This window comes from Mauremys mutica, chromosome 10 (genome assembly GCF_020497125.1).
Source record: "Mauremys mutica isolate MM-2020 ecotype Southern chromosome 10, ASM2049712v1, whole genome shotgun sequence".
Classification (NCBI taxonomy): Eukaryota; Metazoa; Chordata; order Testudines; family Geoemydidae; genus Mauremys; species Mauremys mutica.
The window spans coordinates 20,938,639-20,965,477 of NC_059081.1; the positions used below are offsets into that span (position 1 = coordinate 20,938,639).

Here is a 26,839-nt window from a genome sequence, read left to right on the forward strand (position 1 = left end):
CAAACGATATCAGCTGTATTATATTACACTTTTTAAGAGCTTCTTGGTAATAAAAGAAATTAAAAACCTCTAGTAATCACAAAATGAATTTAAATCTGGCTGAACAACTATTTGTTTGGAATACTTATACAGAAAAGTAGTGCATTCAATTTGCACACATCTGAGGTTGCATTACTGTTACAGGATAGCAAGTTTTTAGCATTGTAGAACTACAATATATATTATAAATTTTGACAGATTATCAAAGGTATTTTACCATTCATGTATTCAGTACACTTTGTATTTACTGGATGGTACACTTCTTTTCTCGTTTACATAATGCTATCATTCTTTGGACTTCTTGTTTACTATTCACGTATTGGTTTTTTAAAACAATTGGTAAAAAGAACAATGGAATTTTCAGACAAAAGCTACATGAAGATAGGACTGTATATTTAAGGTTGATAGTATATTTCAGAGTAAAATACATTTACAGGGATGTTGTAATTCTCTCCAAAATAAGCATTCAGTGTCCAAATTCTGCCCTGCAGTGACACCACGAGGAAAGGAGTGGGGGGGAAACACTATGTGTCTAACCTAAACTGGAACTACAAACACTAAAATGTGTTCATTGTAATTGCATGTATTGTATGGTGTTATTACAGGAGAGAGGTAAAGTTTGTTTGGTTGCCCTAACTGTACATTTCATATCTTCACGTTTGGATTTTGTTTAAATTGGCTAAAGGCTATTTAGCTCAGTGATATTCTTTTCTGTTCCTAACCAGTGCACAGTAACCCCAAATATGTCTTGGAATGCATTCAGTGTCTCAGCACACTTGGCTCTGTGTCAAAGTGCCTTATTCCTTCAGCAATCTGAGGCTTCAATTCCTTTTTCCTTCTGTTCCCTGAGTCTTCTGTGTCTTGAGGTTTCTTGTATTTCCTAAACCTATGCATGGAGGGTCTCTGGGATGAGGAGGCAAAGGCTATGCTTTTCCCCAACAGATTCTGAGTCTGCTCTCAGTTACATTTGTGCGTCCCTGTGGTGTCAAAGAAGCTGGTGTGAAAGGAAATTCAGGACCTAGTTCTCCATTTTATTTTCTTTTTTTAAAGCATGCTGTGAAAACAAACACTAAAGAACATTAAGGAGCTAGTCCTGCATTTCCTATAAGTACTAATGTCAATGTGAATTTTGGGAGTACAGGGCAGGTGCACTAATGCATTTATTTACTGGAAGCTAGATTTTCTTCTGAATCTTCTAATTTATTCATGCCTCTTAGCTATTCTGATTCACATATATCTCTAAAACTGAATTTTACGTCTGCACAAAGAAGGGTATACAATCCAGCAGTCCTTCTATAGAACAGTTTCCCTTGTGATTTTTTTAAAGCAGTTCCCTTTCTTCTTAGGGTCCTTTTATTTTTCCAGACTTCAAGGTTCTCAGTGATGGGGAAAAAAGGGCAAAAATTAATTAAAATAATACTGATAGGCAAGGGTGCTGCCAATATCCTGAAATGCATATTAACACTTTAAGGCAACAGTCATAATTACCCTAATGTTAATTAGTAAATGAGTAGTAAACCACTGTTGTCAAATAACTTCTTATCATTATCTTCATCACAGAAAATTCCGAAGAGATAAGGCCTCTTTGCAGTCCAAATGCCACCTGGATCAATCTCTGCCTTGGTGCCTAAGGTGGTCTGGCTATGTTTATGTCAGTTATCTCTATCACTGGCAATCTTATCGCACCACCAAAGCTTGATCTCTGTAGCGGTATTCCTTGGTAAATGATTCAGAATTTGTTGATCATCTGTTCTAATAATATGTCCATACCCAGCAAACTGCTGAAACTAGTGCTGATAGAGGTGGTTGCTGGGTTTGGCTTCAAATATCTTCATTTCTGTTCCTGTCATGACCCTTGATCTGGAACAGCAGATGAAGATGATGAATCGAAAATGCAAATCCAGTGTTCTTTGGCCTTCCTTGGGACCCATGTTTTACTGCCATACAACAGAGTTGGTATAATTGTGGTTCTATAGATCCACAGCTTTTTGGCAAGTCTGATGTCATGACATCCCCACCGAGGCCACTGAAGCATGCCTGAAACCTGGCAGCAGCTGCTGCTATATGGGTGTCCACATCTTTCAAGCAACTTCTCGCATGGTCTATGATGCTGCCCAAATATTTGACAGTTGCCACCTGCTCAAAGTCCTGTCCAGACAAGTAAATAGTGAGTTGGCTGTAATCTAGCGCTGGAGGCTGTTCGATGGTAATAGTCAGGGACTTAGTTTTATCCAGATTCATAAGGTCCAAAGTCTGTTGCTTTTTGCCCTACTAGATCAGCCATCAGCTTCAGCAATTCACCAGACTGAGTCAACAACAAAGTGTCATCAGCATATTAGAGATCTCAAAGCAGAATGGTGTTCTGCTCAAAGCCTCCGACAGCGGCTTCCTCAAGCTTACCTATCAATTAATTAATGCCAATACTGACCAACGATGGGGCAGAGTGCTGCTTTGTCAAACTCCCGTGGAGATAGGAAACCATACCGTGAAACTGCCATTGACTCAAACACAGATTTCTATTCCATTATAGAGCTCTTCTGTCAATGACACTACCTTTCTAGATCCGACAAACTTCCTGGTTGCCTCATCAGATCCCCCAACCTTGCTCAATGCACTGAATCGAAGGCCAAATTGAAGTCTATAAAAAGTGCTATGCGTGGTTTATTAAATTCAGCAATATAATAAATATATGGGGACTGATCCTGACTCTTATGTGGTGCTCTGGCAGCGTATATGGGACCTAAAGGGTTAACTATTGGCTGGGGGTTAATGAGAGCATCACGTGCCTTGTCTCTCAAGCCAAAGAAACTTTACTAGAGCACATTTCCCATTAACAAGGAGTTGTATACCTGAGGATATAAAAACCTCTACTCTTCTAATCACCTCTCCTTTCCTATGTTTCAGCCATTTCATTATTTATTATATATATTACAGTATTGCCCAGAAGCCCCAGTCACAGAACAGGACATCATTATGCTGGGCACTGTACAAACACTGAACAAAAAGGCAGTCCCTGCCTCAAAAGTTTACACTCTAAGTAAAAAATAAGACCGAACAGATGGATACAGAAAGACTAATGGCGGAGTACAAGGAAACAATGAGATAATATTGGACAGCATGATAGAGTATGCTCTGTCAGAACAGTCCTCTTTTTGCATTTCATCTAAAGGATGAGCACAGTGCATCTTAATAACATGCTATGGCAAATCTTCAGTACTGACTCAGAAGGAAGAATGACACCTTTGGAATAATAAAAAAACCCACACACCACATTTTTGCAGCATACTAATGTGTTTCTGAGGAGGAAAAAAAACACCTTCTCATCTAAGTAGTGACCTAATTCAACAGTGGTTAAGTTTGTGTAGTCTGACAGTATTATAGGCACATGTAAGTACAGGGGTTCTTATATGTGTAAGAGATCTTTTCAACTGCTTATGGCTACAACCATGTACCTTGTAAGGGATGGTTTTAAGAGGTTAAAAGATAGGTTCTTAGATTAGAGAACCTATGTTGTTCACCATGCTTCATTTTGGAGAGGTTTGATAGAATTTCAAGCACAACATGGACATTATAATAAAATGCACAAATTACTTGTGAGAACATGTAAATACCCTGCTAACATAAGATTCTTTAGAAAGGGAAGATAGGAACAGAAAATATCAAGTGGTATTAGGGAAACAAAATCATTTTGAATTCTTTATAGATGTGAGTGTGCCTAAAAATAAAATACCACAAAGGTCGCCTTCATCAGATCCATCAGGACAATCTCTTCTCCCATTACAGAGCTTCTCAGGCTGTAGGCAGATGGAGGTATCATTAGCACAAGGATATTTTGGTGGTCCACACATATAGCTCTCGCAATTATCCTCATCAGACTGATCGTCACAATCAATATCTCCATCACATAGCCACGCTTTGCTAATGCATCTCCCTTGGAGAAAAGAGACAAACACAAGAAATCAGATTGAAAATAAACATAGGAAAACCTCTGGTAACATTACAGAGAAATCTATTGTTGTGTTATATTTTAGCATTAATGGTCTCTCTTTCTAAATTAACAGAAATGATGTAAACAAGCTCAGCTTTGTATTTTAAGATATCTGCATCTAAATAGGCAGCCTTAATTTCTTGACCAATGTCAAACCTAATAGGTTCTATGTTCAATAAAACTGCATGCAGGCAACTATGCAACCTAAGTAAAATATACTGATTTACAGTTTTATAGGTTGCCCAAAATTGTTGCAATGTTTCTTCTGCTTTCCTCCCCATTTTCTTTTCTCTCCATCCCTACCCACTCCTAGTAAAAGCAAGGTCCCAATCTGACACTGACTTAAACCAGTAGCTACCATGAACAAAAGTACTCTATTAATTATATACAATATGTTTCCATGTAATGCCAAAGCATAATCATGCTTTACATTTCAGCCAAAGATTTTAGTTTATTATCCATGTATTGTGTGATGTTATGATTAATTAACATGTCATGATATATATATAATAATTGTATGTTAAATAGAGTTAAATTGTAGGATTATAGAAGTATAAAATTAATCAGCATTTAGATTGATAATTTATTAGATGTCTAAGTCAGAAAGGCTGAAACACAAGACCTGTAGGTTGAAGCCTTCCAGATTCTAGCTTACCTAGTTTAGGCGTTGGAGATAAGAAATGCTGACATAAGTTAGTGACCAAATAATAACCCGATGCCCTAAGATTATGAGAAAAGCGGTACCAAATGGTAATATTGTGAAAAAATAGCTGGAAGATTAATTTTAAATAATAAAAATGCTATAGAGGTACATCTGTTTCCAACATGTGCCTTAACACAGGATACAAGTTGTGCATCAATGCTAATGAGAATAAAGAGAACCTATACAACCTCTAGCATTTGGGATCCCTTACATTTCTAGGGGACACAGACCAATAAGGGAAAAAAGAGGGTTGACACTTCCATGTGCAGAACATAAGTATAGCCAGAATCACATTATAAAAAAGGGAGTGACCAAAGCTGGAAAATTGAGCTTCCTATGGAAGAACTCCAGCAGGAACCATCCCTGTACTGATGGTCAAACCACGAGAGAGCCATCAGACTCTAACACTATCTAGGACAATGAGAATATGTATGTAGCTGTAACTGGATAGATATATCAAGGAGTTGTATATGCTGTGACATTCATAACTTTGTTGGTAACCGTAATAAAAATGATAAAAGATAGTAAACCTTGTTCTCATGATTGTATGTGTTACTGGCCTATGGTTTCACGTGTTCCTATGAGCTCTAGATCTAAGGCAAGCAGAGATAACTGCTGAACTTGAGACTGTAGCTGCCAGAGTCAAACCCTCAATGGGGTGACATCACTGAAATTAACTTTAAATAAAAATAAAAGCTACAAAATGAAACATATCTAGCAGATGAAACACTTTCACAATGTTTTAAATAGGCAATGTCCAACTCATTTCCTGCACTGGAAATAACTACACAAAGAAAAACATTACTCCAGTTTATGCTACACCTTTATGTTAGAAATGTTACAGTTGCAGCATTGCCTACTGATAGAGACAGGGTTTGTAACCTCTCAGAGGTATATGGGTGTGGAAGTGGAGTCACTTTGGTAAAAACCCACATCTATACAAATCCATCCCAAAACAGATTCCCCACAATTGTTGACACACAGTGACAATTGCCATCAAGCTTTGATGCCACTGTCTCCAACTATTCATCAGCACATTTCAATCTCCTTTTAATGGTGCCTATGCTAGTTAGACAAGCATTACAACTGGTAATGTGCTTTAGAATTTTAGTTCTTTATTGAGACAATGCCACCATCCCAAGTTCCTCCTTCCCAGGAAACTCCTCTCCCTCTATCCCCACCACAGGACATAGATTAGTCATGCAGAGGTGATGGGAGAGGGGAGCAGGCGCCTCCCATCTCTGGCCCCAAATATTTTAAATATGTCTCATTATCAGTTTGTATTTTCAGATAAAATATTTTTAACAGTCAAAAGTTTTAACAATGTAAGTGTAACAGAGCACTGGTCTGCAAGAGCAGGCAGCACATCTGTTACAGGGACATAGCTCCTTTAAAGCTGCTCATTGTTGGGAATTGTAGTCTTCAGAAAGGGCACATGACGGAAATGGGTCAGCTGACTAAATATCATGGGACTACCTGTTGGAAGCTATATAAAGAAATACTCCTGGCTCAATCTCAAGAAGATAAGGCTTGAGACAATGTCCCTGGGGATGTGGCAAGAGGCCCACACAATAATCAGGAAAGGTTACCCAGACAGAAGGTTATGTCCTCTCCCCCCAGTTTGCTGAAAACTAGAATGGCCTTTGATGGCTGAGATCAAGTGTTTTGCTCGTTTAAAATCCTTTCGTGATAATAAAGCTGGCCTTGGGGAAAGGACTTTGGATTGAACTGTAGTTTGGCCATTATTTTACTTTCTTAGCTGGTGTTTTCTGCTCATCAACTTACAGCACAGTACTGTATGAATGTATACCACACTGTATATTAGGCAGAGGCAAACTAATTCAGATGATATAAGAACAAGTTCATACTTTCATTTAAAATTGGATTATACTAAATCTGATCTTTCTTGAGGTTTGAAAAGAATTGATTGAGCGCATGTTTTTTTCTGATCTTCTGTGTTTTTGCCAAGACCACAACCATAAATAGTGAAATACAATGAGAGTTAGTTTTATGATTAAGGCACCAGACTGGTATTCAGGATTTCTGGCTTCAATTTCCAGCTCTGCTACAGACTTCCTGGGTGACCCTGTGCAAATGGTAGAAGACCCACTATTTAAATGTTATGAAACTACACATAAAGCACTCAGGAACATCCTATACTAAATAGGAATAACCCCAAAATATTAAAATACAGATACAGTTAAGCAATTTAACATTTACGCTTACCAATCCTGAATTACACCTAAAAGGGCATGGCAAAAGGTACATTATCAAGGCGATATTTCACTGTGGGGTAACAGTATAGAGTGCAAAGAATTAGAAGCTGGATCTTGAAGATGCTGAACACTTTTTGAAAGGTGCTGAGCACCTTCAATTCCTGTTGATTTTAATGGAAGTTCAGGGTGCTGAGCACCTCATAGAAATGCTCAGCATCTTCTAAGATGGAGGCCAAAGGACAGCCATCATTCCACTGACAATAAAGGGAGCTGTAATCCTTATTCCTTCCAAACAAAAAAAATGAACAACTTTGTTTCTACCTACTCACTTACAGTTACACAAGTAAATAATAAATAAGATAGAGCAACCAGGAAACAAAGTTGTATGCATAAACTTAAATACGTACATTCAATCAAAAGTGCCTCTAGAGAACTTCCATCTTCATCTTTACCTTGAAAAGAACACTGGAATTTAAATACCATCACAAAGACAGCAGCAGCAAAGAAAATAATGGAAAATGTTTGTGCCATGCAAATTGGCCATATCCCAAAGTAAATTGATGTTGATTCCAGTACAGCCTCTAACCTCTACTTCAATTTGTTTTATAGATACAACCGCTTACAGAACAAATCTGTTTACTTGACTTCATCTTAATGAAAAGAAGATATATTCTATAACACAGGATTCCTCTTCAACTGTGATAGGTTTGACATATCTTCTTAAATAAAAGAATATACTTATGTGAACAAATTAATTCTGTCCAGATTTAAATGAGGCACATAATGAAGTATTTATGCCTATATTGATGTCATTATTTCAAATTATTGCCCTTGCATGAGACATTTTTTTTTAATTTTCCAGACACCTTTTCTAGTATAAGAGCTGCATCAATTTATATACATATATCTACTGTTTTCCATATCTCTTATACACATGAAGATAGATGTATTGTCTGTAATGTACTCAATAAAAAGCTCTCAAATAATAGGCGTAGGTATGTGGGAAAACTTGATCCAAACGCATTCTCTAGTGGTTTTGATTATCTATGAAAATTAGCAATCCTAAACAGAGACTTAACATTTACATACTGCTCAGTCTATCAGTATGCAGCGCATAGGAAGCCTTTGGTTGTATTTTCTACTGAATTGCAAGATGAGAGTTTTCTTCTAGTATCTAAAACACTGGTGTCCTCCCATTCTGCACTAGAGGTTCCCATTGAAATTAGGGAGTGTTTTCTCCCCTGACTTCTTCAGGAGCAGGCTTTAATCAATGACTGCACTGGGTCATCTTCTTTGTTTGTTTCAATACAGTCATTTTAAGCTACTTCATTTCAAGGAGGGTGGGAGGAGAGAGCAATATTGTTATTTAAAGGTTTTCCCAAAAGTAATCATTTGTTCACGCACATCAAGTGCGCCTCTTGGCTATTACGGCAGGAGAGGCCATTTCAATTCCCAAATGGGATAACTATTATTGCAGATCGCAGGAAGAACGTGTTCTATATCACCATCTAAAAGATTGTTCCGCAGTCTGACTGGGGTGTTTGGACGCTTGTACTACTGTAGTATAAATAATAATTATACACAAAAATATATATTAAAAATGTTATGGTTGAGAAGTTAGGAAATGCCAGAATTAATGTTGCTTGTTCAACTTTACTTCAGCCTCATTTAATCACATCATCACATACTATTTCCGCCCTCCCCCCCACCCCGCCCATGTTTCAGGTTGGGCACTCAAAGGAAATCACCATTAAGAGCCAGCAGCACTTGACTTTGTAATGTTGACATATTTTTAACTTAAAAAAAAAAAAGCCAACTGAAAAAAAAAAGTGTGAAACCATATTGAGACTCACATGGGTCATTAGCAGGATAGGTATCTTTAGGCCATCTGCACAGACCTCTGCCACTTAAGCAAAAAGAGTAACTGGTAGCACTAGTAGGCTGTTATTCTCTATGTGGATCAGCCACTAGAAATGGATGTGACACACTCTTTGGAAGTAAATTTCCTAGATATTTACTAACTCCCAAAGGAACATTGAAATTCAGCAACTTAGGGCTCAATTCCCGGTTCTGGAAAGGATTGCTCTAGCGGTCACAGACCTCTGCCCCCATCCCCTCCAACCTGTCCTTGTCCCTGTAGTAGCCTTTTCCCAACTCTCATCCCTGATTCCTCACCCCTGTATTCTCCCCACCCCAGCCTAGCACTGTCCTAGGCCCAGTCTCCTTGGCAGTGTCTTCCTTCAGGCTCCAGCCTCAGTTCCCACATTACCAGTCTCCTCTCTGCCTCTGAAGCTCCTTACCAGCCAGTCCAGTCTCCCAGCTGTCCCCATTTATATACATATATCTACTGTTTTCCATATCTCTTATACACATGAAGATAGATGTATTGTCTGTAATGTAATCTTTGCCCAGGCAGTTCCTGTCTCACCCACTGAAGTACCTGTCCCAACCGATTCTCTGTGCTGCCCCTTCCTCCCCACATCCAGCTCTTGTCTCCTCTGCATTCTGATCAGGATGTTTTTGCTCTCGCTCGCTCTCCCCATATTACTATAATGGCATCAAGAGCGACAGTGTCCCTGCTGTCAGTTCATGTGCCAGACACAACAGCATTTGAGAGAAGCTATTGAAGGAAAAGTCCTGCTCAACCCCTGAGGTACAACATGCCTTGTACAAACAATAGATAGTTTGGATGAATTTCCACAATGAAAGCAAAAGGCATGATGATAAATGAAAGACTAGTAAAGCTTACACTTGAAATAAATGTGAAAGTTTGGGAAATATATGCCCCCAAGGTGATTTTATTTTTAAGTTTAGAGGTCTGCAAGGTGATTAACTAAGGAAAAAAATTGAAGGGGAACAACCCAGAGAAAACAATAGCACTTCTAAATGGGATATTTGTGTTTTAAGCCAAAAGTTCTACTGGAGGTTTTTTTTTAAAAAGGGTATATAACTGCATGACCAGTAACAACAGGCCTGATCCTGTTCCCAAAGTCAATGCCAAAAATCGATCATTGGCAGTGGGATTAAAACCAACACTCTGAAACAGTTACAGATGTTAAGTGAGAGCATTCAAATGTCATGATTCATAATTTAAACTGCTCAGATCCCACCCTGGGTACAGCACTGTACAAATGGCTAAATGCATAAGGTGGGATGACAGACATTGCACAGAGGAAATTACACACTACTAGAGACAGGAACTGGATTTGATGGACCAATGACTGGATCTGGCATGGCATGTCTTATGCTTCCTCTATTTGTAGAGTAACTGCTCGCTTAACGTTGTTGTTATGTTCCTGAAAAATGTGACTTTAAGCAAAATAATGTTAAGCAAATCCAATTTCCCCATAAAAATTAATGTAAATATGGGGGGTTAAGTTCCAGGGAATTTTTTTTCACCAGACAAAAGACTATATTATAAATATGTATACACAGTATAAGTTTTAAACAAACAATTTAATACTGTACACAGCAATGATGATTGTGAAGCTTGGTTGAGTCAGCAGGTGGGATATTTCCCAGGGAATGCCTTACTGCTAAATGATGAACTAGAACTCGACTGAGCCCTCAAGGGTTAACACATTGTTGTTAATGTAGCCTCATACTTACAAGGCAGCACGAATGGAGGGAGGGGAGACAGTATGGCAGACAGAAACAGACACACACATCCTGTGTGTGTGGGAGAGAGACATGCGCATTGCCCCTTTAAGTACGCTGAACCACTCTAAGTAGATTGACTTTTTAAATAAGCCAGGAAGTTGAGACAGCAGCTGCTGCCAGCATACTACCTCCGTCCTGAGCCCTGTCGTGTCTCCTTTCCCCCTCCCCCACACTTTATGGAATGGGGTAAGCAGAGGGGAGGGGGACACCCTGATATTAGCCCCCCGCGTCTTTCCTCCCCCCACACAGCAAGCAGGAGACTCCCAGGAGCAGCTCCAAGGCAGAGGGTAGTTGCAGCACATGGCAGTGAGGGGAGGGACAGCTGAACTGCTGGCAACTGATAGCCTGCTGGGCGGCTGCCGCACAGGGAACTTAGGGGAGCAGGGACCTGATGGGGGGCTGCCGATCCACCCTGGTTCCAAGCCCCCACCAGCTAGCTCCCACAGGCTGCTCTTTCTGCAAGCAGTGGACAAAGCAGGCAGCTGCCAAACAATGTTATAAGAGATCACTGTGCAACTTTAAATGAGCATATTCTCTAATTGATCAGCAATGTAACAATGAAACAACGTTAACCGGGACGACTTTAAGTGAGGAGATACTGTATAAATTTATATAATCATAAAGTACCCTCTTAGGTAGCAAAAAAAATGTGCAAAATGTATTGTAAGGGCTCTATTAGTTGTAAATCAACATGTTTTAATAACACGTTTTAATGGTTATATTAACCAATGAGGCTGCATCTTTCTTTAGAAAATAACTGAAGTTCAGATAGAAATGTTTATTTAAAATCACGATTTAAAATTGTCTGGATTTAAATCAATCCATCCTGATTTTAATATCTTTTCCTTACATGCTATAGTTTCAATTCTGTGTCATTGTCAATCTATTTTCCTTATTCTATTTTACAAAATTTGCATGTAGTTACTCAGATGGGAAATGCAAGCAAAAGCATGGACTGTGAACTAGAATTACATTTAACTTTTTACTCTGATGCACGCACACACACAACACATTCATCTGCTTAATACACTTGCTGCTTATGTAATCTTGAAAGCCATTAATTTTATATCATGACTAAGAATAAGCCAAAGAAAGCGTATCAGTGCTTTCTCCTGGCAAGCATCAGCTCTGCACTACCAGACAAAAAGTATGTATTATTATTTGTAGTATTTTAGAGCTAATGGAAGAGTCATACCTCAAACACCCAGTGGATATCCATGTATTGGTATCAAGCTACTTAGGAAGCTCTTACTTCCCTGAGGCAAATCTTTGGAGGTTCTCCTAGCACTGTGAATAATCCACTTAAACTGGCTGAACTGCCTCTTTATTGTTGCTTGTTTGAAGACTTTACAGCCACATTAGTATGATTAAGCTTTAGTCAGGAATTTCACAGTAAAACACTATTTATGGAGTTTATAATTTGGTCAGTAGTAGTAGTTCCAGGATAAAATATGACAGAAAAGGTGCTACTTTTCTTCACATTTTTTCTATGTGACATAATACCACATACAGTAATTTAAATTTCTCATGTGTTTATAGTTTTATATATACAAAAAATGAGGAAATTAACAGTCCAGACTCATGAAACTAATACAACATGAGTTCTATAAAACACTGAAAGTACATATTGCATGGAATCAATCCTTAGAAATAGAGAACAGTACCAAGCTAAAATTGAATCCTTTAAAATCCTAAAATAGAAGATAGAAAAGTCATATTAAAAGGCTCCCTTCATTCCTCAAAAATAGTAGTCAAGATTTAAAAACAAAAAAACCCTCAACAATTAAATTTAGTTCTAGTCTTTTGGGATTTTTTTTTTTAATACCAGAGTTGAGGGAACTACAAAGTTCTATAACATTTTGTCTATACTGGAGATCTAAGCCATTTGTAACTGAATTGGTTGTACTGAACAGGTCTAGGCACACAGTTTAGTGCTGTCACATCAGGGGTGGCTCTATGTATTTTGCCGCTTCAAGCACGGCAGGCAAGCGGCTTTCAGTGGCGCACCTGTGGGAGGGCCGCCGGTAATGCGGATTCGGTGTACTTGCCGCCAAAGCCGCGGGACCAGCGGATCTCCCGCAAAAATGCTGCCGAAGGCAGCCTGACTGCCACCCTCACAGCAACCGGCCGGCTGCCCCCCGCGGTTTGCTGCCCCAGGCACGCACTTGCTGTGCTGGTGCCTGGAGCTGCCCCTATGTCCAATTAGTTTAAATTTTACCTCTGTGCACACCAGAGCTATCCTAAACAATTTAGCCACAATACTCTCTGTACCAAAATACCCACTTCATCTCTCAGAAGCAGTTCATCCTAAGAGATTCAGCAAGGCCATCAGTGCATTGTAGGACAGTAGTGAGAAGACTATTTGAACTATTTCACCTTTTCTACATCCACAATGGCATTAAATTAGGTAAGCTTTAACTGGTAAGCCTGCTGAAAAATAGTCTATTGTAACTGGTTATTAGAACACCTGTGAACTGTTTTGCAGACTGTATGGGATGTTTCTGTTTATGGATGCAAAGTCTTCTACAAATATCCTAGGGAATTTAATCAGTTTAATTTCTCTTCTATAGACCAGGCCTACAAGATTAAATAGCATAAATATAAAAGTGGTGGTATTTTCATTTGCACATACAATATGAATCAAATTTATATAAAAAATGACCTCAGATCAGCCATAGGTAATATTGGACTTCACAAAAGAATAACAAAACTACTTATTTATTGGCATCCTGTATTCATGATGGCTTAAGAGCTGCTATTATTTCATGTACACTGAGCTCCTGATATAGGAGAAGAAACTTTGTGAATTATTCCAGACTAGTAATTTAAGATGTAGATTAAAAAAAACCAAGTATCAAGAAACACTGAGCCACTCAAACAGAGCTCTCTGATTTAAAAAATGTTCATGCGTTTATAGCATATGAACTATGGATGCTGCTTGGAATTCAAAACAAGCAATTTAAAAATATTGGACTGTAGTTCATTATCATAACTATCACAGCTCCTCACTCCCATACAAACCATGACTGTACTGTCCCCTCTCCTGCCTAAAGCTTCCTGCCCCCCCAAATCCTTCCCCCTATGAGATCTTTTTAAACCCCTGCTTTATCATCTCTGTCTGACTGTCCTGTTTGGGAATTTTCCACTCTCCACTTCACCAGTCCCGTGCAGGGTCACACTGGTTTTCTAACTCTGGAACCATCCTGAGCATACAGTCAGAGCAGAGCTGTTAAATTTAATGACTCTTCATTGTCCCTAGGCTGATGGTTACTGTGCTAAAGGCAATGTTAGCAAATGGTGAATTCCAAATTCACAGAGACATTCAAAACATACAGTATTTTATAATAACTTCATACACATCATCTAGAATTCATAAATTGTGCAGACTCCCAAATCAGAGTTACATCATATCCACAAATTAAAAGATGTAACGTCACCGTGAATTACTGTATAACTTTTGTTATTGTTTAAAATGTCTTCTTGTAAAACGGAAGTGCCTGCCAGCAATGGGATCAAAAACTACTTACAGCCTTGTCTGCTTTCAGCATTTTATTTAACATGCTTAATTGAGGCCAGCAGGCATGTTTAAGACATGTTGTATCTCTCAACACCCCACGGCCATGTAGTTTCCACAGTGTTTTCTTGCTCACAGCATTTTTATCTTTTATTTAGAGCATTTAATTGGCAGCAACAGAAGTAATAAAATATCTCAATTAAGCTATTTCAATAGAATGTTAACATTTCAAAACAGACACAGTGCTGTGGGAAAAGATACTGAAACCTATAATCAGTTTCTTTGAGTGGAATGGCGGACTGTGTTATTCCCAGTCCTCCATTTCAAACAGAACCAAACAGCTCTGTGCCTAATAATAAGCATATACTCCACTTAACCATAGCCTATTTGTCTCTGCCAATTCAATCAATATATCTGAGATCAGTCCCCAGAAGACCATAATTAAAACAGACTAGCAGATTTAGTAACCAAAAAAAAAAAATCATCCTCTGGAACAATAACACAGATAGTTCAGGATTAAGGATCTGCTCAGAAAGAATGAAAATGCTAGGCGCGGTGCTGAGTAATGCAAAGTATGCAGGCACACCACCCCCCACAGAGTACATCCTACCTCTGAGATACCCCTTAAAACACAATTCCTCTGTTGCTCCTGGTTGGGCTGAGGGCAGTAGGTTACTAAAGCCCCTAATGGGATGAAGTAATAATTCTCCCTGAGTGACCAGCCAGCAATGCTGCATGGAACCAGGAGAGTGATGGACGGGTGAGCCACAGCTTTGACCCTCTGCACCCAGTTACTTAGAAAGAAGAGTATCTTAGGCACAGTCCCATCTCTCTCCACAGTGCCCAAAGTCATTATCTAGGCAGCACTAATGGAGCCATGCAGGGAAGTGTGTTGAGGCCTTTAATAGAACTACTCACATACTTAAGCACTTGAATGTCTCTGCAGGATTGACGCTTTTCTGTGTATGTTGTAGCCCTTTCACTAGCCCTTCACCATTTAGTTTTGTTTGTTGATTTTAATTTTGTTAGTTTGAACTTCTTAAATTGTAACTTCTTCAGAATAGGGACGGTGTATTCCTACTATATATGTCTGTATAGCATGTAGCACACTGTGGACACTACTGTCATACAAATAATAAAAAAGTTTTATTTTAAATGGCCTTGAGAAAGACAAACAGTTGAATCAGAGCAAACAATAATAATGTACCTGTATTCTTGCAGGAAAACTTGGTTCTCTCATCACACAAGCGTATAGTTCCATTACAGCCCTTTTCATCGCTGCCATCTTCACAATCCTTTTCTCCATCGCAGCGCCACAACACAGGAACACAATTCCCATCAGGGTTACACTGAAATTCTTTCTCATTGCATCCTCCAGGAGAGGGAGTTTCTTAGATAAAATAATCAAGAGACAAGATTAACTCTATTGAATAGCCTGTTCACAATGTTTGTTTTTTCTGTTACCAGGTATATATGAAGAAATTAGTTTATATAAAACACAGCAGTACAACTGTCTCATTTGCTTAGTTAAATTTGGCAATTTGTGCAGAATAACAGGAACAGCCAGTGTTGTTGTTTTTTTACTGAAACAAATATCTCCTCTATGACACCCTATACCTAAAGAAAAAGTTACACCTATTGTCAGAGAAAGAGAAATACAGAGTGCATATATAACCAGCAATTTAATTAAAACAAATAAAGTTACTGAGTCTATGAAATATGTTATGAGCATGGACCACAAGTTTGTAAAATGAGTCTGTAGGGACCATGAGCTTTAGGGCTTTGTTTGATCCTTTCATTTCTAAACTGTTTCATCGCACCGTAAATGGTAAAGTGAAATCAGCTCTACAGTAATCAGGGGAATGAAGGCCAAGATATCCAGATGCATCCAGTGATTCTGGGTGACTTAATTTTTGGACACCCAATACCAGAGGCTACTCACTTTTGAAAATTGTGGCTGAAACGTTGAAAAGAAATATGGAAATTGTTCAATTAGAGAAAGTGTACAATATGGAACCCTGAATTCAGAGCCCAAGAAGAGGATACATTTAAGTACATTTAAATTTAGTAAGAAAGTTTGCAGGCATTTATTTGCAATTGGTTTTCAGGAGAATGGGCCAGATCCCTGCTCATAGTTAAGTCCCCTTTGCGCAGCTAGAGCTGCCCAAAGGGGATTTAAAGCTGCTTTAATGAGAAAGATGAGGATTCTTCTGCAGCTGAATGAAATCCTTCGCTTGCAAGCTGACATATCTAGTTTTATACACTAACTTTTAATCTTGCATTGGCCTAGTAGATGTTCTGCTAGGAATGGCATTGAAAAACAATGTGATCTGACATAGCTGGACAAGCAGAATGGTCCCTAGGCGATGCTTACAGTTGGCACAAGTTAGAACAGCCATGCAACTTCTCTAATATGCACCTTGGGCCAGTTCAGCCCTCAGCTGCCTCCAAAGATTTTGAAGGTACAAAAGGTGACAGTTATTTTGGCCTTTCCCCACTCAGCTATGCTGAACATGAGCTCTGTATAGTTGAGGATTCAGACCTATATGTATTGAAGCATGGTAATTATGTGATAAGACTTCATTTGGATTAGCCACATGCTTACCATTAAGCATGTGTGTGTTTCCAAGATTGGAGCCTTATTTTACATTTTTGGATTCCTCACCTGTACTCTGCTAACCTAATCATCACCACCAAGATTATTTATAGTATTCCAAACCTCTGAACTGTATTAAGGCATATTTTAAAGTCATGTCTTGAAAAGTCCTGCATTCACGATTGACACTGAAAAGTATAATTTGAACAATTTTTACCAGTATTTGTCCACAATCATAGTCAATTTTATAAAACATTTATTTTCCTTGTTTTGGTGACAGTAAAATCCCTGGACTTCTTTTTAATATAGGAAGTTATCTTTTTGATTAATCTCTTTCTTTGCAGTCTCTCTGTCCTACATAGGGTGACCAGATAGCAAGGGTGAAAAATTGGGACAAAGGGTGGCGGGTAATTGGCACCTGCATAAAACAAAGCCTCAAATATCAGGACTGTCCCTATAAAATCGAAACATCTGGTCACCCAAGTCCTACAACTCATGAGGAAGATGCTGCAGTGAAGCAACTTGTTCATTTTGTTTAAACACTGAAGAAACTTCAAGGCTGCCTAAGGATGTTCTACCAATAAAATAAATAAATAAATAATATAAACTCTGCTGTTACAGGGTCCTGCCAGCTAAATTGCTCCCAGGTGACTTTGAAGTTTTATACTGTTATTCTGTGATGTTACTTTGAGGCAATTTCAGGCTGCCCTCACTCAAAGCAGTGGTATCATAGAGCTTCAAAGTAATGTGGGAGCAATGGTTGGTGGTTCATAGCAAAGTGCCAGGAGCACAACTCACAATCACTCTGCAACACTGCAGTGTCTTTATGCACAAACCAGCATACTGGGAGCTCCTCTTTGCAGTTCCGACACAAAAGCCATTGCCAACACATTTGAAAAAGTTATACAGGTAGTTTCCAGTTACATAATATTAAGATTCTCTACAAACTAAAGGTTTAGTTTAAAAAATAATTCTCTATATTGTTGTGAGTTAAGAACAAAGCAGCCATTAAGTTAAAACTTCTGGATTTCTTTTGTTTGTGTATAAGATCCCAAACCATCCTATGGAAACTCTCACATAATGGAGGGCCCTCTGCATTCAGATCTAACTTACTCTGGGTACAAGGAAGAGTTAGCTTTCTTCCCATTCCTGGGACCCCAGAAGAGCTATCCACAAGATCTGATTCACACAGGAAGAGGAGATAAATGACTGTTCACTCCAGGCCAAGAAGGTGGGTGGATCCAGAGGAGAAAACATCCTTATCTCCAGTGATAGCTATTTTATTATTTTAATCACAAGTCTTTAAAAAAGAAAAATAAGTATTGAAACAGGCCACATTAATTTCTGATTTCTGCATTCAAACTCATGAAGTTTTACCTTATCCAAAATGGCAACCATCTCCCATTACTGTCAATAAGACTGAAGCCACAGGCTCTCCTCAGCAAGATGGTCACCATGTGATTTTAATCTTTGTAGATGAAAATGAGGCTGCCCGCTGCAATGAGGTGCACCATGTCTATAATTTCCAATGGGGCTGAAAACAATCCACCCTCTGGGAACATGATGACCTCTTAGGGTCACCTACAACCTGGATCGACCTCTTACCAGCCAGTCATCCAAGTAAGGGAATACATGGACTCAAGATAGCAGTTTGCTTTGGACTTAACTACAAGTTACAAAGGGATCTCACTAAATTGGGTGACTGGGCAACAAAATGTCAGATGACATTCAATGTTGATAAATGCAAAGTAATGCACATTGGAAGACATAATCCCCACTATAAAGATAAAATGATGGGATCTAAATTAGGGGTTACCACTCAAGATAGATCTCTGTGTTATTGTGGATAGTTCATTGAAAACATCTACTCAGTGTGAAGCAGCAGTCAAAAAACAGAATGTTAGGAACCATTAGGAAAGAGATAGATAATAAAGTAAAAAATATCATGCCACTATATAAATCCATGGTACATCCATTCCTTGAATACTGCATATAGTTCTGGTTGCCCCATCTCATAAAAGACGTATTCAAATTGGAAAAAGTATAGACAAGATCAATAAAAAATATTTAGGGTATGCAACATCTTCTGTATGAGGAGAGATTCAATAAACTAGGACTTTTCAGCTTGTAAAAGAAACAACTAAGGGAGGATAGGCTAGAGGTCTATAAAATTATGAATGGTGTGGAGAAAATGAATAAGGAAGTTTTCACATAACACAAGAACCAGGGGTCACCCAATGAAATTAATAGGCAACTGGTTTAAAACAAACAAAATGAAGTACTTCTTCACATAACGGACAATCAACCAGTGGAACTCATTGCCAGGGGATGTTGTGAAGGCCAAAACCATAACAGGGTTCAAAAAGAAATATAAGTTCCTGGAGGAGAGGTCCATCAATGGCTATTAGACAAGATGGTCAGTGATGCAACTCCATGATCCGGGTGTCCCTAGCCTCTCACTGCCAGAAGCTGGCAGTGAACAACAGGGGATGAATCACTCAATAATTGCCTGTTCTGTTCATTCCCTCTGAAGCACCTGGCATTGGCCACTTTCGAAAAAATGTATGCTGGGCTAGATGGTCTGACCACGTCTGGCCATTCTTATGTTCTTATGGACCCCTAACCTCTAGGAAAAATGCTTCTACCACTGACTTATACTTTGTAAAAACAAGTGGGGCAGCCGAGAGACCAAATTGGAGAACCATGAACTGAGAATGACGACTGCTGACAGTGAATTTCAGAAATTTTCTGGTGCTCTAATGAATCACATGAAAGAAGGTGTCCTTTAAATTGAGAGCAACATACTTGCCCTGACTCCAAGGAAAGAATAATTAAAATTAGAGCAACCATCCAGAATTTTGATTTTGGGGGATGGGAGGGGGAAACTAGTTTAACTGCCTTATATGGAAAATAGGCTTGAGATCCCCTTGTGCCTTCAGGATCAGGAAGTACTGGGAGTAAAACTCATTTCTGCTGAACAAAGAATAGATCTCCCCTATAGCTCCTACAAGAAGGAACAATTGTATTTCTTGCAATAACACTGTCTTGTGAAGGAGGATGGATGGGGAGTAGAAATAAATTGGGAATGTGTATCCCACTTCCACCATGCTTGCCCAAGCCCAAGTACAATGGAAGTGGGCCAGATGATCTGCAAAAATTGGAAAAGAACAGATGGAATTGTTAGAACTGGCAGTCTCCTCTCAACCAGCCCATCAAAATGAGCTCTTGGAAGATGTCACCTGCCTTGAGAAACTGGCAGCGGCCAAAGTAGAAGGTGGTGGTAGGTGTCTCTTGTAACCTTTGATCCTTCTCCTTAGTAGGTCTTGGGCTCAAGGTGAAAATCCCACTTCACTGCTGGGATGTAAATGTCCAGGGTTTTCACAGTTGCTCTAGAGTCTTTGAGATTATGAAGAGTCTCAATCATCTTCTGTGAAGAGTGATGGCCCTTCAAAAGCTAAGTCCTGGACTGTCTGTTGCACCTCTGGAGAATCTGAAAAAGAGGAAGGCAACAGTACCAAAGGCTGCGGTCAAATTCCTGCTCCTATTGTGGCTCGTCACGAGAGGGTTCCCAAATGTATTTGGTGCCAGGCTCAGTACAGATGCTAGGGTGCTTTCAGTCCCAATGCTCCTGATGACCAGTAGATGGAGTCAGCCAAGGTGGCTGTGGGGGAACTCTCAACCAGGCGCGGGGGAGCCTCATGGGTTCCAAAAGAGCCACTTGTATGGCCCTGCCTCCCACCTGTGCATTGTCCAAGGGTCCCTTCTATGAGCTCCTTTCCGGAACAGAGGCTGACACCAGGGAAGGCAGGGGACATTCTCCTGATGGTGGGACTGGCTAGGTAACAAGACATAGGATCCTGCTTCAGAGTCTGGTGATAAAGATGCCTCTTCTTTTGCCCATGCCAGTGATGTACCTGTTGGTATCGGTCAAGGGGGTTCAGGCTCTGAAGAAAAGGGAGCCAGGGAGATCACCTGTGGCTTTCCCGTAGACAGTACTTCTTTAATCAGTATCCCAATAGCCAAATCCAATTGAACTGCCCGGCACAGAGATGAAGGTGCTGACAGTGGTACCTTCGGTGCTGGTGCCTGTCAAGTCTCTTGAACTACCAGTGACAGTGGCACCCAGAGGTTTAACAACTCTCTCAGTAGCTGAAATGCCTCAGGAGTACATGTTACCAGGAAGACACTCTGTGGTTAGAAATCTGCACTCTGAAGTCTTAAGAAGAGCTTGATAACTTTGTGTCCTTCAACAATCCTGGAAAAGACTCAGATTTTTGCTGCCGTTTTTTTGGTACCAGTAGCACTGGAGATGCACAACTGATCATTGCCAAGGGGCTCAGTACCTGAACTGAGGAAGATGGCTCAGATGGAGGGTGTAGCGCCAATTCAAGCAGCAGATATTTTAGTCTGGCTGACCTTTGAGGGGGGGGGGGGAATGGGGCTTAAAGCCCTTACAAATCACACGTTTCTCGCTCACTTAAGGCAGGTGGGATAAGGGTCACAATTAGGCAATGCCCTATCATGTGAGTGGCAGTGCTTGCAATCTGTAGAGCATAGCATATCTCTGGAACTGAGACCAGTAACCAGACCGGGGACCAGAACCACAGACACACAATTTGTTTTTTTGACTAACCAACTAAATAAATACACAAAACAGGTACTATTTACAGGTTTGATACAGACTTGCAGAAGCAAGAACAGGGAGCTCCAACAACTAACATGGCAGTAGGAAGGACCTGAGCAGGCTTGAGAGGCAGCTTAGCCCTTTACATCTGCACGTGGGCTGTGGGGCAACAGAGGGTGCTCGTGCCTTCCAAGCCAGTACCGTGAAGGGAAAAGTTCCCTAACTGTGCACTACAGCACACAAACACATACAGCCAAACAGATATGTGCTAGCATTCAAAAAAGAACTGCCTAAAATCATCCATATATAAGGGGTAGGAAGTGTCAGCACTTCATCTGGTGAGGAGAAGATGTTAGTCTATGATGTAGCTTCCTCATCAGCCCTTTTCTCCTGTTCTTGAAAGATTCATCCTCACATGGAGACTGAGGTGGAAGTCAGGAAGAGCAAGTGATTGCTGCCCCCTGGCATACCCCATGAGTGTAGCTGAGTGCTCTGGAGAATTATTGCTGATAAGTAACCCAGAGGTCCCAATATGGCCATTCAGGAAGGGCCCATAAAGAAAAACAGGAGGGCACCCAAGACTGGTCATATCAGGCAGAATGTGCAGTGACTTGAGTCTGCCTGTTCCTTGAGCTACTCTCTCAGAGAATGTGTCAGGAGAGGTAGCTCTGGCTTGGTAATCAAGCAAGCTTTGAACAGAAACATGAGAATCAGAGGAGTTATCTTCATAGTCCGAGGGAGAGGCAGACACACCTGGTGTTGAATCAATTGTTTGTCCTTTCTAAGAGGTACCAGGGAGCTAGTTGGCACTGGCGAATGATGCGTTACCAATGACAGATGAGGCTCCATCACCAAGATTCTTTCCACATCTGTTAGCAGAGGGGATTTGGGTTCATCTGAGACAAACGAGTCTCTGGAGAATTTAAATTCCTGTGGTACCTGGCTAAGCTGTGCAGGAACAGGGCAGTGAGAGGTGGTGGTACCAAGACAAACCTTGGATTCATTGGCACCAGTCAGTTTGGGTACTACAGATAGAATGGCAGAAGCCACATATGGTACCAGCTTCTTCAATAGAGTTATTAGCATAATCTTATTGGATGATACGAGAGGGTGGCTTCAGTACTGAGCAATGCTGGATACCATGGAACTTGGAAGTACCTGAAACCTTCGATGAAGAGGGGCTTTCAATGTCAGGAGAGCTTGGAGCCTCAATAATACCTTTTCTGAGATGTGAGGTTTCTGTAACAGCAGGTCTCTGAGGTGACTTAAGCTTATTGGCACTGATTTCTCTTTGAGAGGATCTGAAACTCTTCTTTCTAGAAGCCTTGGTGCTATTCCCCATGGTTCTGTCCCACGTAGGTCTACTGAGTGAGTGGTCTGCAGAGGTCAATAGGGCACTGTGGTCACTGGAATACCACTGCACAGGGTGGGCACGGAGAGGACGGGTATCTGGGCCTGGGACTGGGGAAGGTTGAAAGGAGCAAGCCATCATGAGAAGCCTAAGCTTTATCTCCCTGTTCTTTCTAGACCTACTTTAAAACCTGAATAAATTTTATCCTTAGGTGGGACATGGATCTCTAAGTAGCGGATACAGTGAGAGTAGCTTTCACTAACTAAGGCCTTGTCTACACTACAAGACTATTTCGAATCTACTTAAGTCGAATTTGTGGATTCGACCTTATGAAGTCGAATTTGTGTATCCACACTAAATACACTAATTCGAACTTCTGAGTCCACATTAATGGGGCCGGCGTCGACTTTCGAAGTGGTGCACTGTGGGAAGCTATCCCACAGTTCCCGCAGTCCCCGCTGCCCATTGGAATGCTGGGTAGAGCTCGCAATGCCTGCTGGGGGAAAAAATGTGTCGAGGGCGGTTTTGGGATACTGTCGTCATTGAACCGTCAATCACGCCCTCCCTCCCTGAAAGCGCCGGCGGGAAATCTGATCGCGCCCTTCTCTGGTCGGTTACAGCGCGGACGCCACAGCACTGTGAGCATGGAGCCCGCTGCGATCATCGCTGCACTTATGGCCGTTGTCAACTCCTTGCACCTTATTGTCCACCTCTTCCACAGTCAGCTGCTGAGAAATTGGGCAAGGAGGCTCCGGCAGCGCGGTGAGGAGAGTGGTGCAGGCCTCTCACAAAGCAGGGTACGCCGCGCCGTGGAGATCATGGTGGCAATGGGTCAAGTTCATGGTGTGGAATGGCGATTCTGGGCCCGGGAAACAAGCACGGACTGGTGGGACCGCATAGTGCTGCAGGTCTGGGATGAATCACAGTGGCTGCGGAACTTCAGGATGCGTAAGGGCACTTTCCTTGAACTGTGTGACTTGCTGTCCCCTGCCCTGAAGCGCCAGGACACACGGATGCGAGCAGCCCTGAGTGTGCAGAAGCGAGTGGCCATAGCCCTCTGGAAACTTGCCACGCCAGACAGCTACCGGTCAGTAGCGAACCACTTTGGCGTGGGCAAATCTACCGTGGGGGTTGCTGTGATTCAAGTAGCCCACGCAATCGTTGAGCAACTGCTCTCAAAGGTAGTGACTCTCGAAAACGTCCAGGTCGTCATAGATGGCTTCGCCGCGATGGGATTCCCAAACTGCGGTGGGGCTATAGATGGGACTCACATCCCTATCCTGGCACCAGCCCACCAGGCCAGCGAGTACATTAACCGAAAGGGCTACTTTTCAATGGTGCTGCAAGCACTGGTGGACCATAGGGGACGTTTTACCAACATCTTCGTCGGGTGGGCGGGCAAGGTTCAAGACGCGCGTGTGTTCAGGAACTCTGGTCTCTTCAAACGCCTCCAGGCAGGTACTTTCTTCCCGGACCACAAAATAACGGTAGGGGATGTGCAGATGCCTACAGTGATCCTCGGGGACCTGGCCTACCCGCTAATGCCCTGGCTCATGAAGCCCTATACAGGCGCCTTGGACAGTGAGAAGGAACTCTTCAACTACCGGCTGAGCAAGTGCAGAATGGTCGTGGAGTGTGCTTTCGGACGTCTCAAGGGGAGATGGCGGAGCTTACTGACTCACTCGGACATCAGCGAAAAGAATATCCCCGTAGTTATTGCTGCTTGCTGTGTGCTCCACAATCTCTGTGAGAGCAAGGGCGAGACCTTTTTTGCCGGATGGGAGGTTGAGGCAAATCGCCTGGCTGCTGTTTACGATCAGCCAGACACCCGTGCCGAGAGAATATCCCAGCGGGAAGCGCTGTGCATCCGGGAGGCTTTGAAAGCTAGTTTCCTCGCAGAGCAGGGTAACCTGTGACTGTCCACTTGATTTTAAGAGAGCCTGATCATGGGCCTGTGTCTGTATGTGTCGAGTTAGATCTGAGCTCACAAACCTGGTTCTCCAAGTTTCCCCCACTTCCAAAGCACGTTTTAAAACTAATGAAATGTAACAGTAATTAATAATAAATCTTTCGTTGACTTTGCATTTCTGTTCCTAGGTTGAAACATGGAAGCATACTGTGCTGGGTTCGGTGTGCACTGATGTACAGACTGCTTGTCCAGTACAGGACAGACAGCCTCCTGCTCCTACATAGGTTTGTGGGGTGGGGGACGGTTTACAGTGGTTGTGCATGTAGGGGTGGGTTTGCAGGAATGGGTGGGTTTGCAGGAAGGGGCGAGGGGTGCCGTCTTTGGATAGGGGTTTGCATGACGGCTGTGGGCTGTGGGTTTGGGCGTTGGAAGGGGTGAGGGGTGTGGGGGAAGGGTGAGTATCTGTCCCTGGATGAGGGCTCTTTTTGGGGCTCAGGGCAGCAGAGAGGCTCGTGGCTACGGTCGAAGTGCATCGTAAGGGAAGCCTGCCTTTACATTCGGGGATGGCAGGCGCCAGGACCCTGGACAAGCATACACATCAACGAATCACCCGGGGCAGCATACACCACACAGACTGACCCTGGTGACTAGTGACTGCAGTCTGTGTGTGCCCTGCAGTTGACCCTGCCCCCAAGTCTGTACCCTGGTAATGTGGGCTATGCACTGCAATTAAAAATCCCCCCCCACACACACACACAAAGTCTTCTGACACGAGAAACGTGACGGAAACAGTGAGTAACAGCAAACCGCTTTTAATAATGTTATACACAGTGGGGGGTTGAAACTTGGATTTGGGACTGGGTGATCCTATAAGGGAAGAACTTCTACAAATTTAGAGCGCGAGAGGTGTCTTGTACATTAGCACTCTGCTGCGGTGCAGTGACAGTTCTCACGGCCCCTACCGCCCCTCCTTCTTGTTACTTTGGGTGAGGGGGGGACAGGACTTCTTGGCGTTGGAGGGCGGTTGCAGATGCAGTGCAGGGGGGCTCTCTCCTCCTGCCTGCGGTCCTGCAGAACATCTACAAGGCGCCGGAGCATGTCCGTTTGCTCCCTCATTAGACCAAGCAGCGTTTGAGTCGCCTGCTGGTCTTCCTGCCGCCACCTATCGTCCCATTCGATGTGTGTGCGATGCTGCTGACACAGGGTCTCCCTCCACTGTCTCTGCTCTGCCTCCTCTGCTCTGGAGCAGGCCATCAGTTCCTGGAACATCTCATCCCTAGTCTTTTTCTTTCGCCGTCTAATCTGAGCCAGCCTCTGCGAGGGGGATGCCGGGGCAGTCCGGGAAAGAGCCGAAGCTGTGTGATGCGAAAAAGTAAGTGATTTCCTTGACCAAATACAGGTTTGCGGACAGTGAACACAGTCAAGTCAGTTTAAGAGAGCAAGACTATACAGGGCACCAAGTCTCGCGAGATCTCAGAACTAGTTCGAGATTTCGGAGTACGCTCTCATTGGCGGCGCCATTGCACAGGAGAGCGGACAAGCGGGGAGAGACAGCTGAATCCGTCTTGCAGACAGTCCTGGTAAGCCTTACAGTAGATAATGCTTATCAGTTAGTGGATAGCTGTGCTCTCCTGCTAAAGGCAATGTGGAAAGCAGAAAGGATGAACCTTTTGCAGCCCCTCCCGCCAGTGCACGGGAAAGATCAATGTATGCTTGTTCTCTGTGGCCTCTAGCACGTGGCTGTTAGGCGAGGGTCATTGTTATGCAACCTAATTTTAAACCATTAACAATAGTAACAATACACTAATTGCCCTACTTAGATGCAGTATTTCCAGAACGAGATCACCCTGAGGCGGGTCACCCGTGCCCAGAAAGAGAGGATGCTAATGGAAGCGCTGCACCGACCAGGACCATATGCAGCAATGCTCGTGGAGGCGATGATCCCTCTGTATATTCGGATGTCCTGGCAAGGAAGAGTTTGCTTCAACGGAGCGCCCAACAAGGCACCTCTCCCAAGAAACCTCCTGCGGAGGCTTTTCGAGGAACTGTATGACACCTTCGTTGAATTGTCGCTAGAGGATTTTTCTTCAATCCCTCTTTGTGTGGACCTACTTTTCATATAGTTTAATATTTACAATTTTTTATATAGTGTTTCTATTTTTTATATACATATTTTATAAAAAATAAATGTTTACACGTCTATAGCACTTACGGCCTGATCCTTCCCCTGATTCTGAGT

General features: G+C 41.9%; 1 protein-coding gene across 1 annotated transcript in view; it reads right to left on the minus strand.

Moving 5' to 3' along the window:
• Positions 1–26,839, minus strand: part of LRP1B (LDL receptor related protein 1B) — a 1,288,869-nt gene that overhangs the window by 444,607 nt on the left and 817,423 nt on the right. Inside the window, exons 23-24 of the mRNA XM_045032831.1 lie at positions 15,328–15,510; positions 3,770–3,970 (exon numbers count right to left, since the gene is read on the minus strand). Of these exons, the coding sequence (XP_044888766.1) occupies positions 3,770–3,970; positions 15,328–15,510 (384 nt within the window). The remainder of the gene's footprint in view (positions 1–3,769; positions 3,971–15,327; positions 15,511–26,839) is intronic.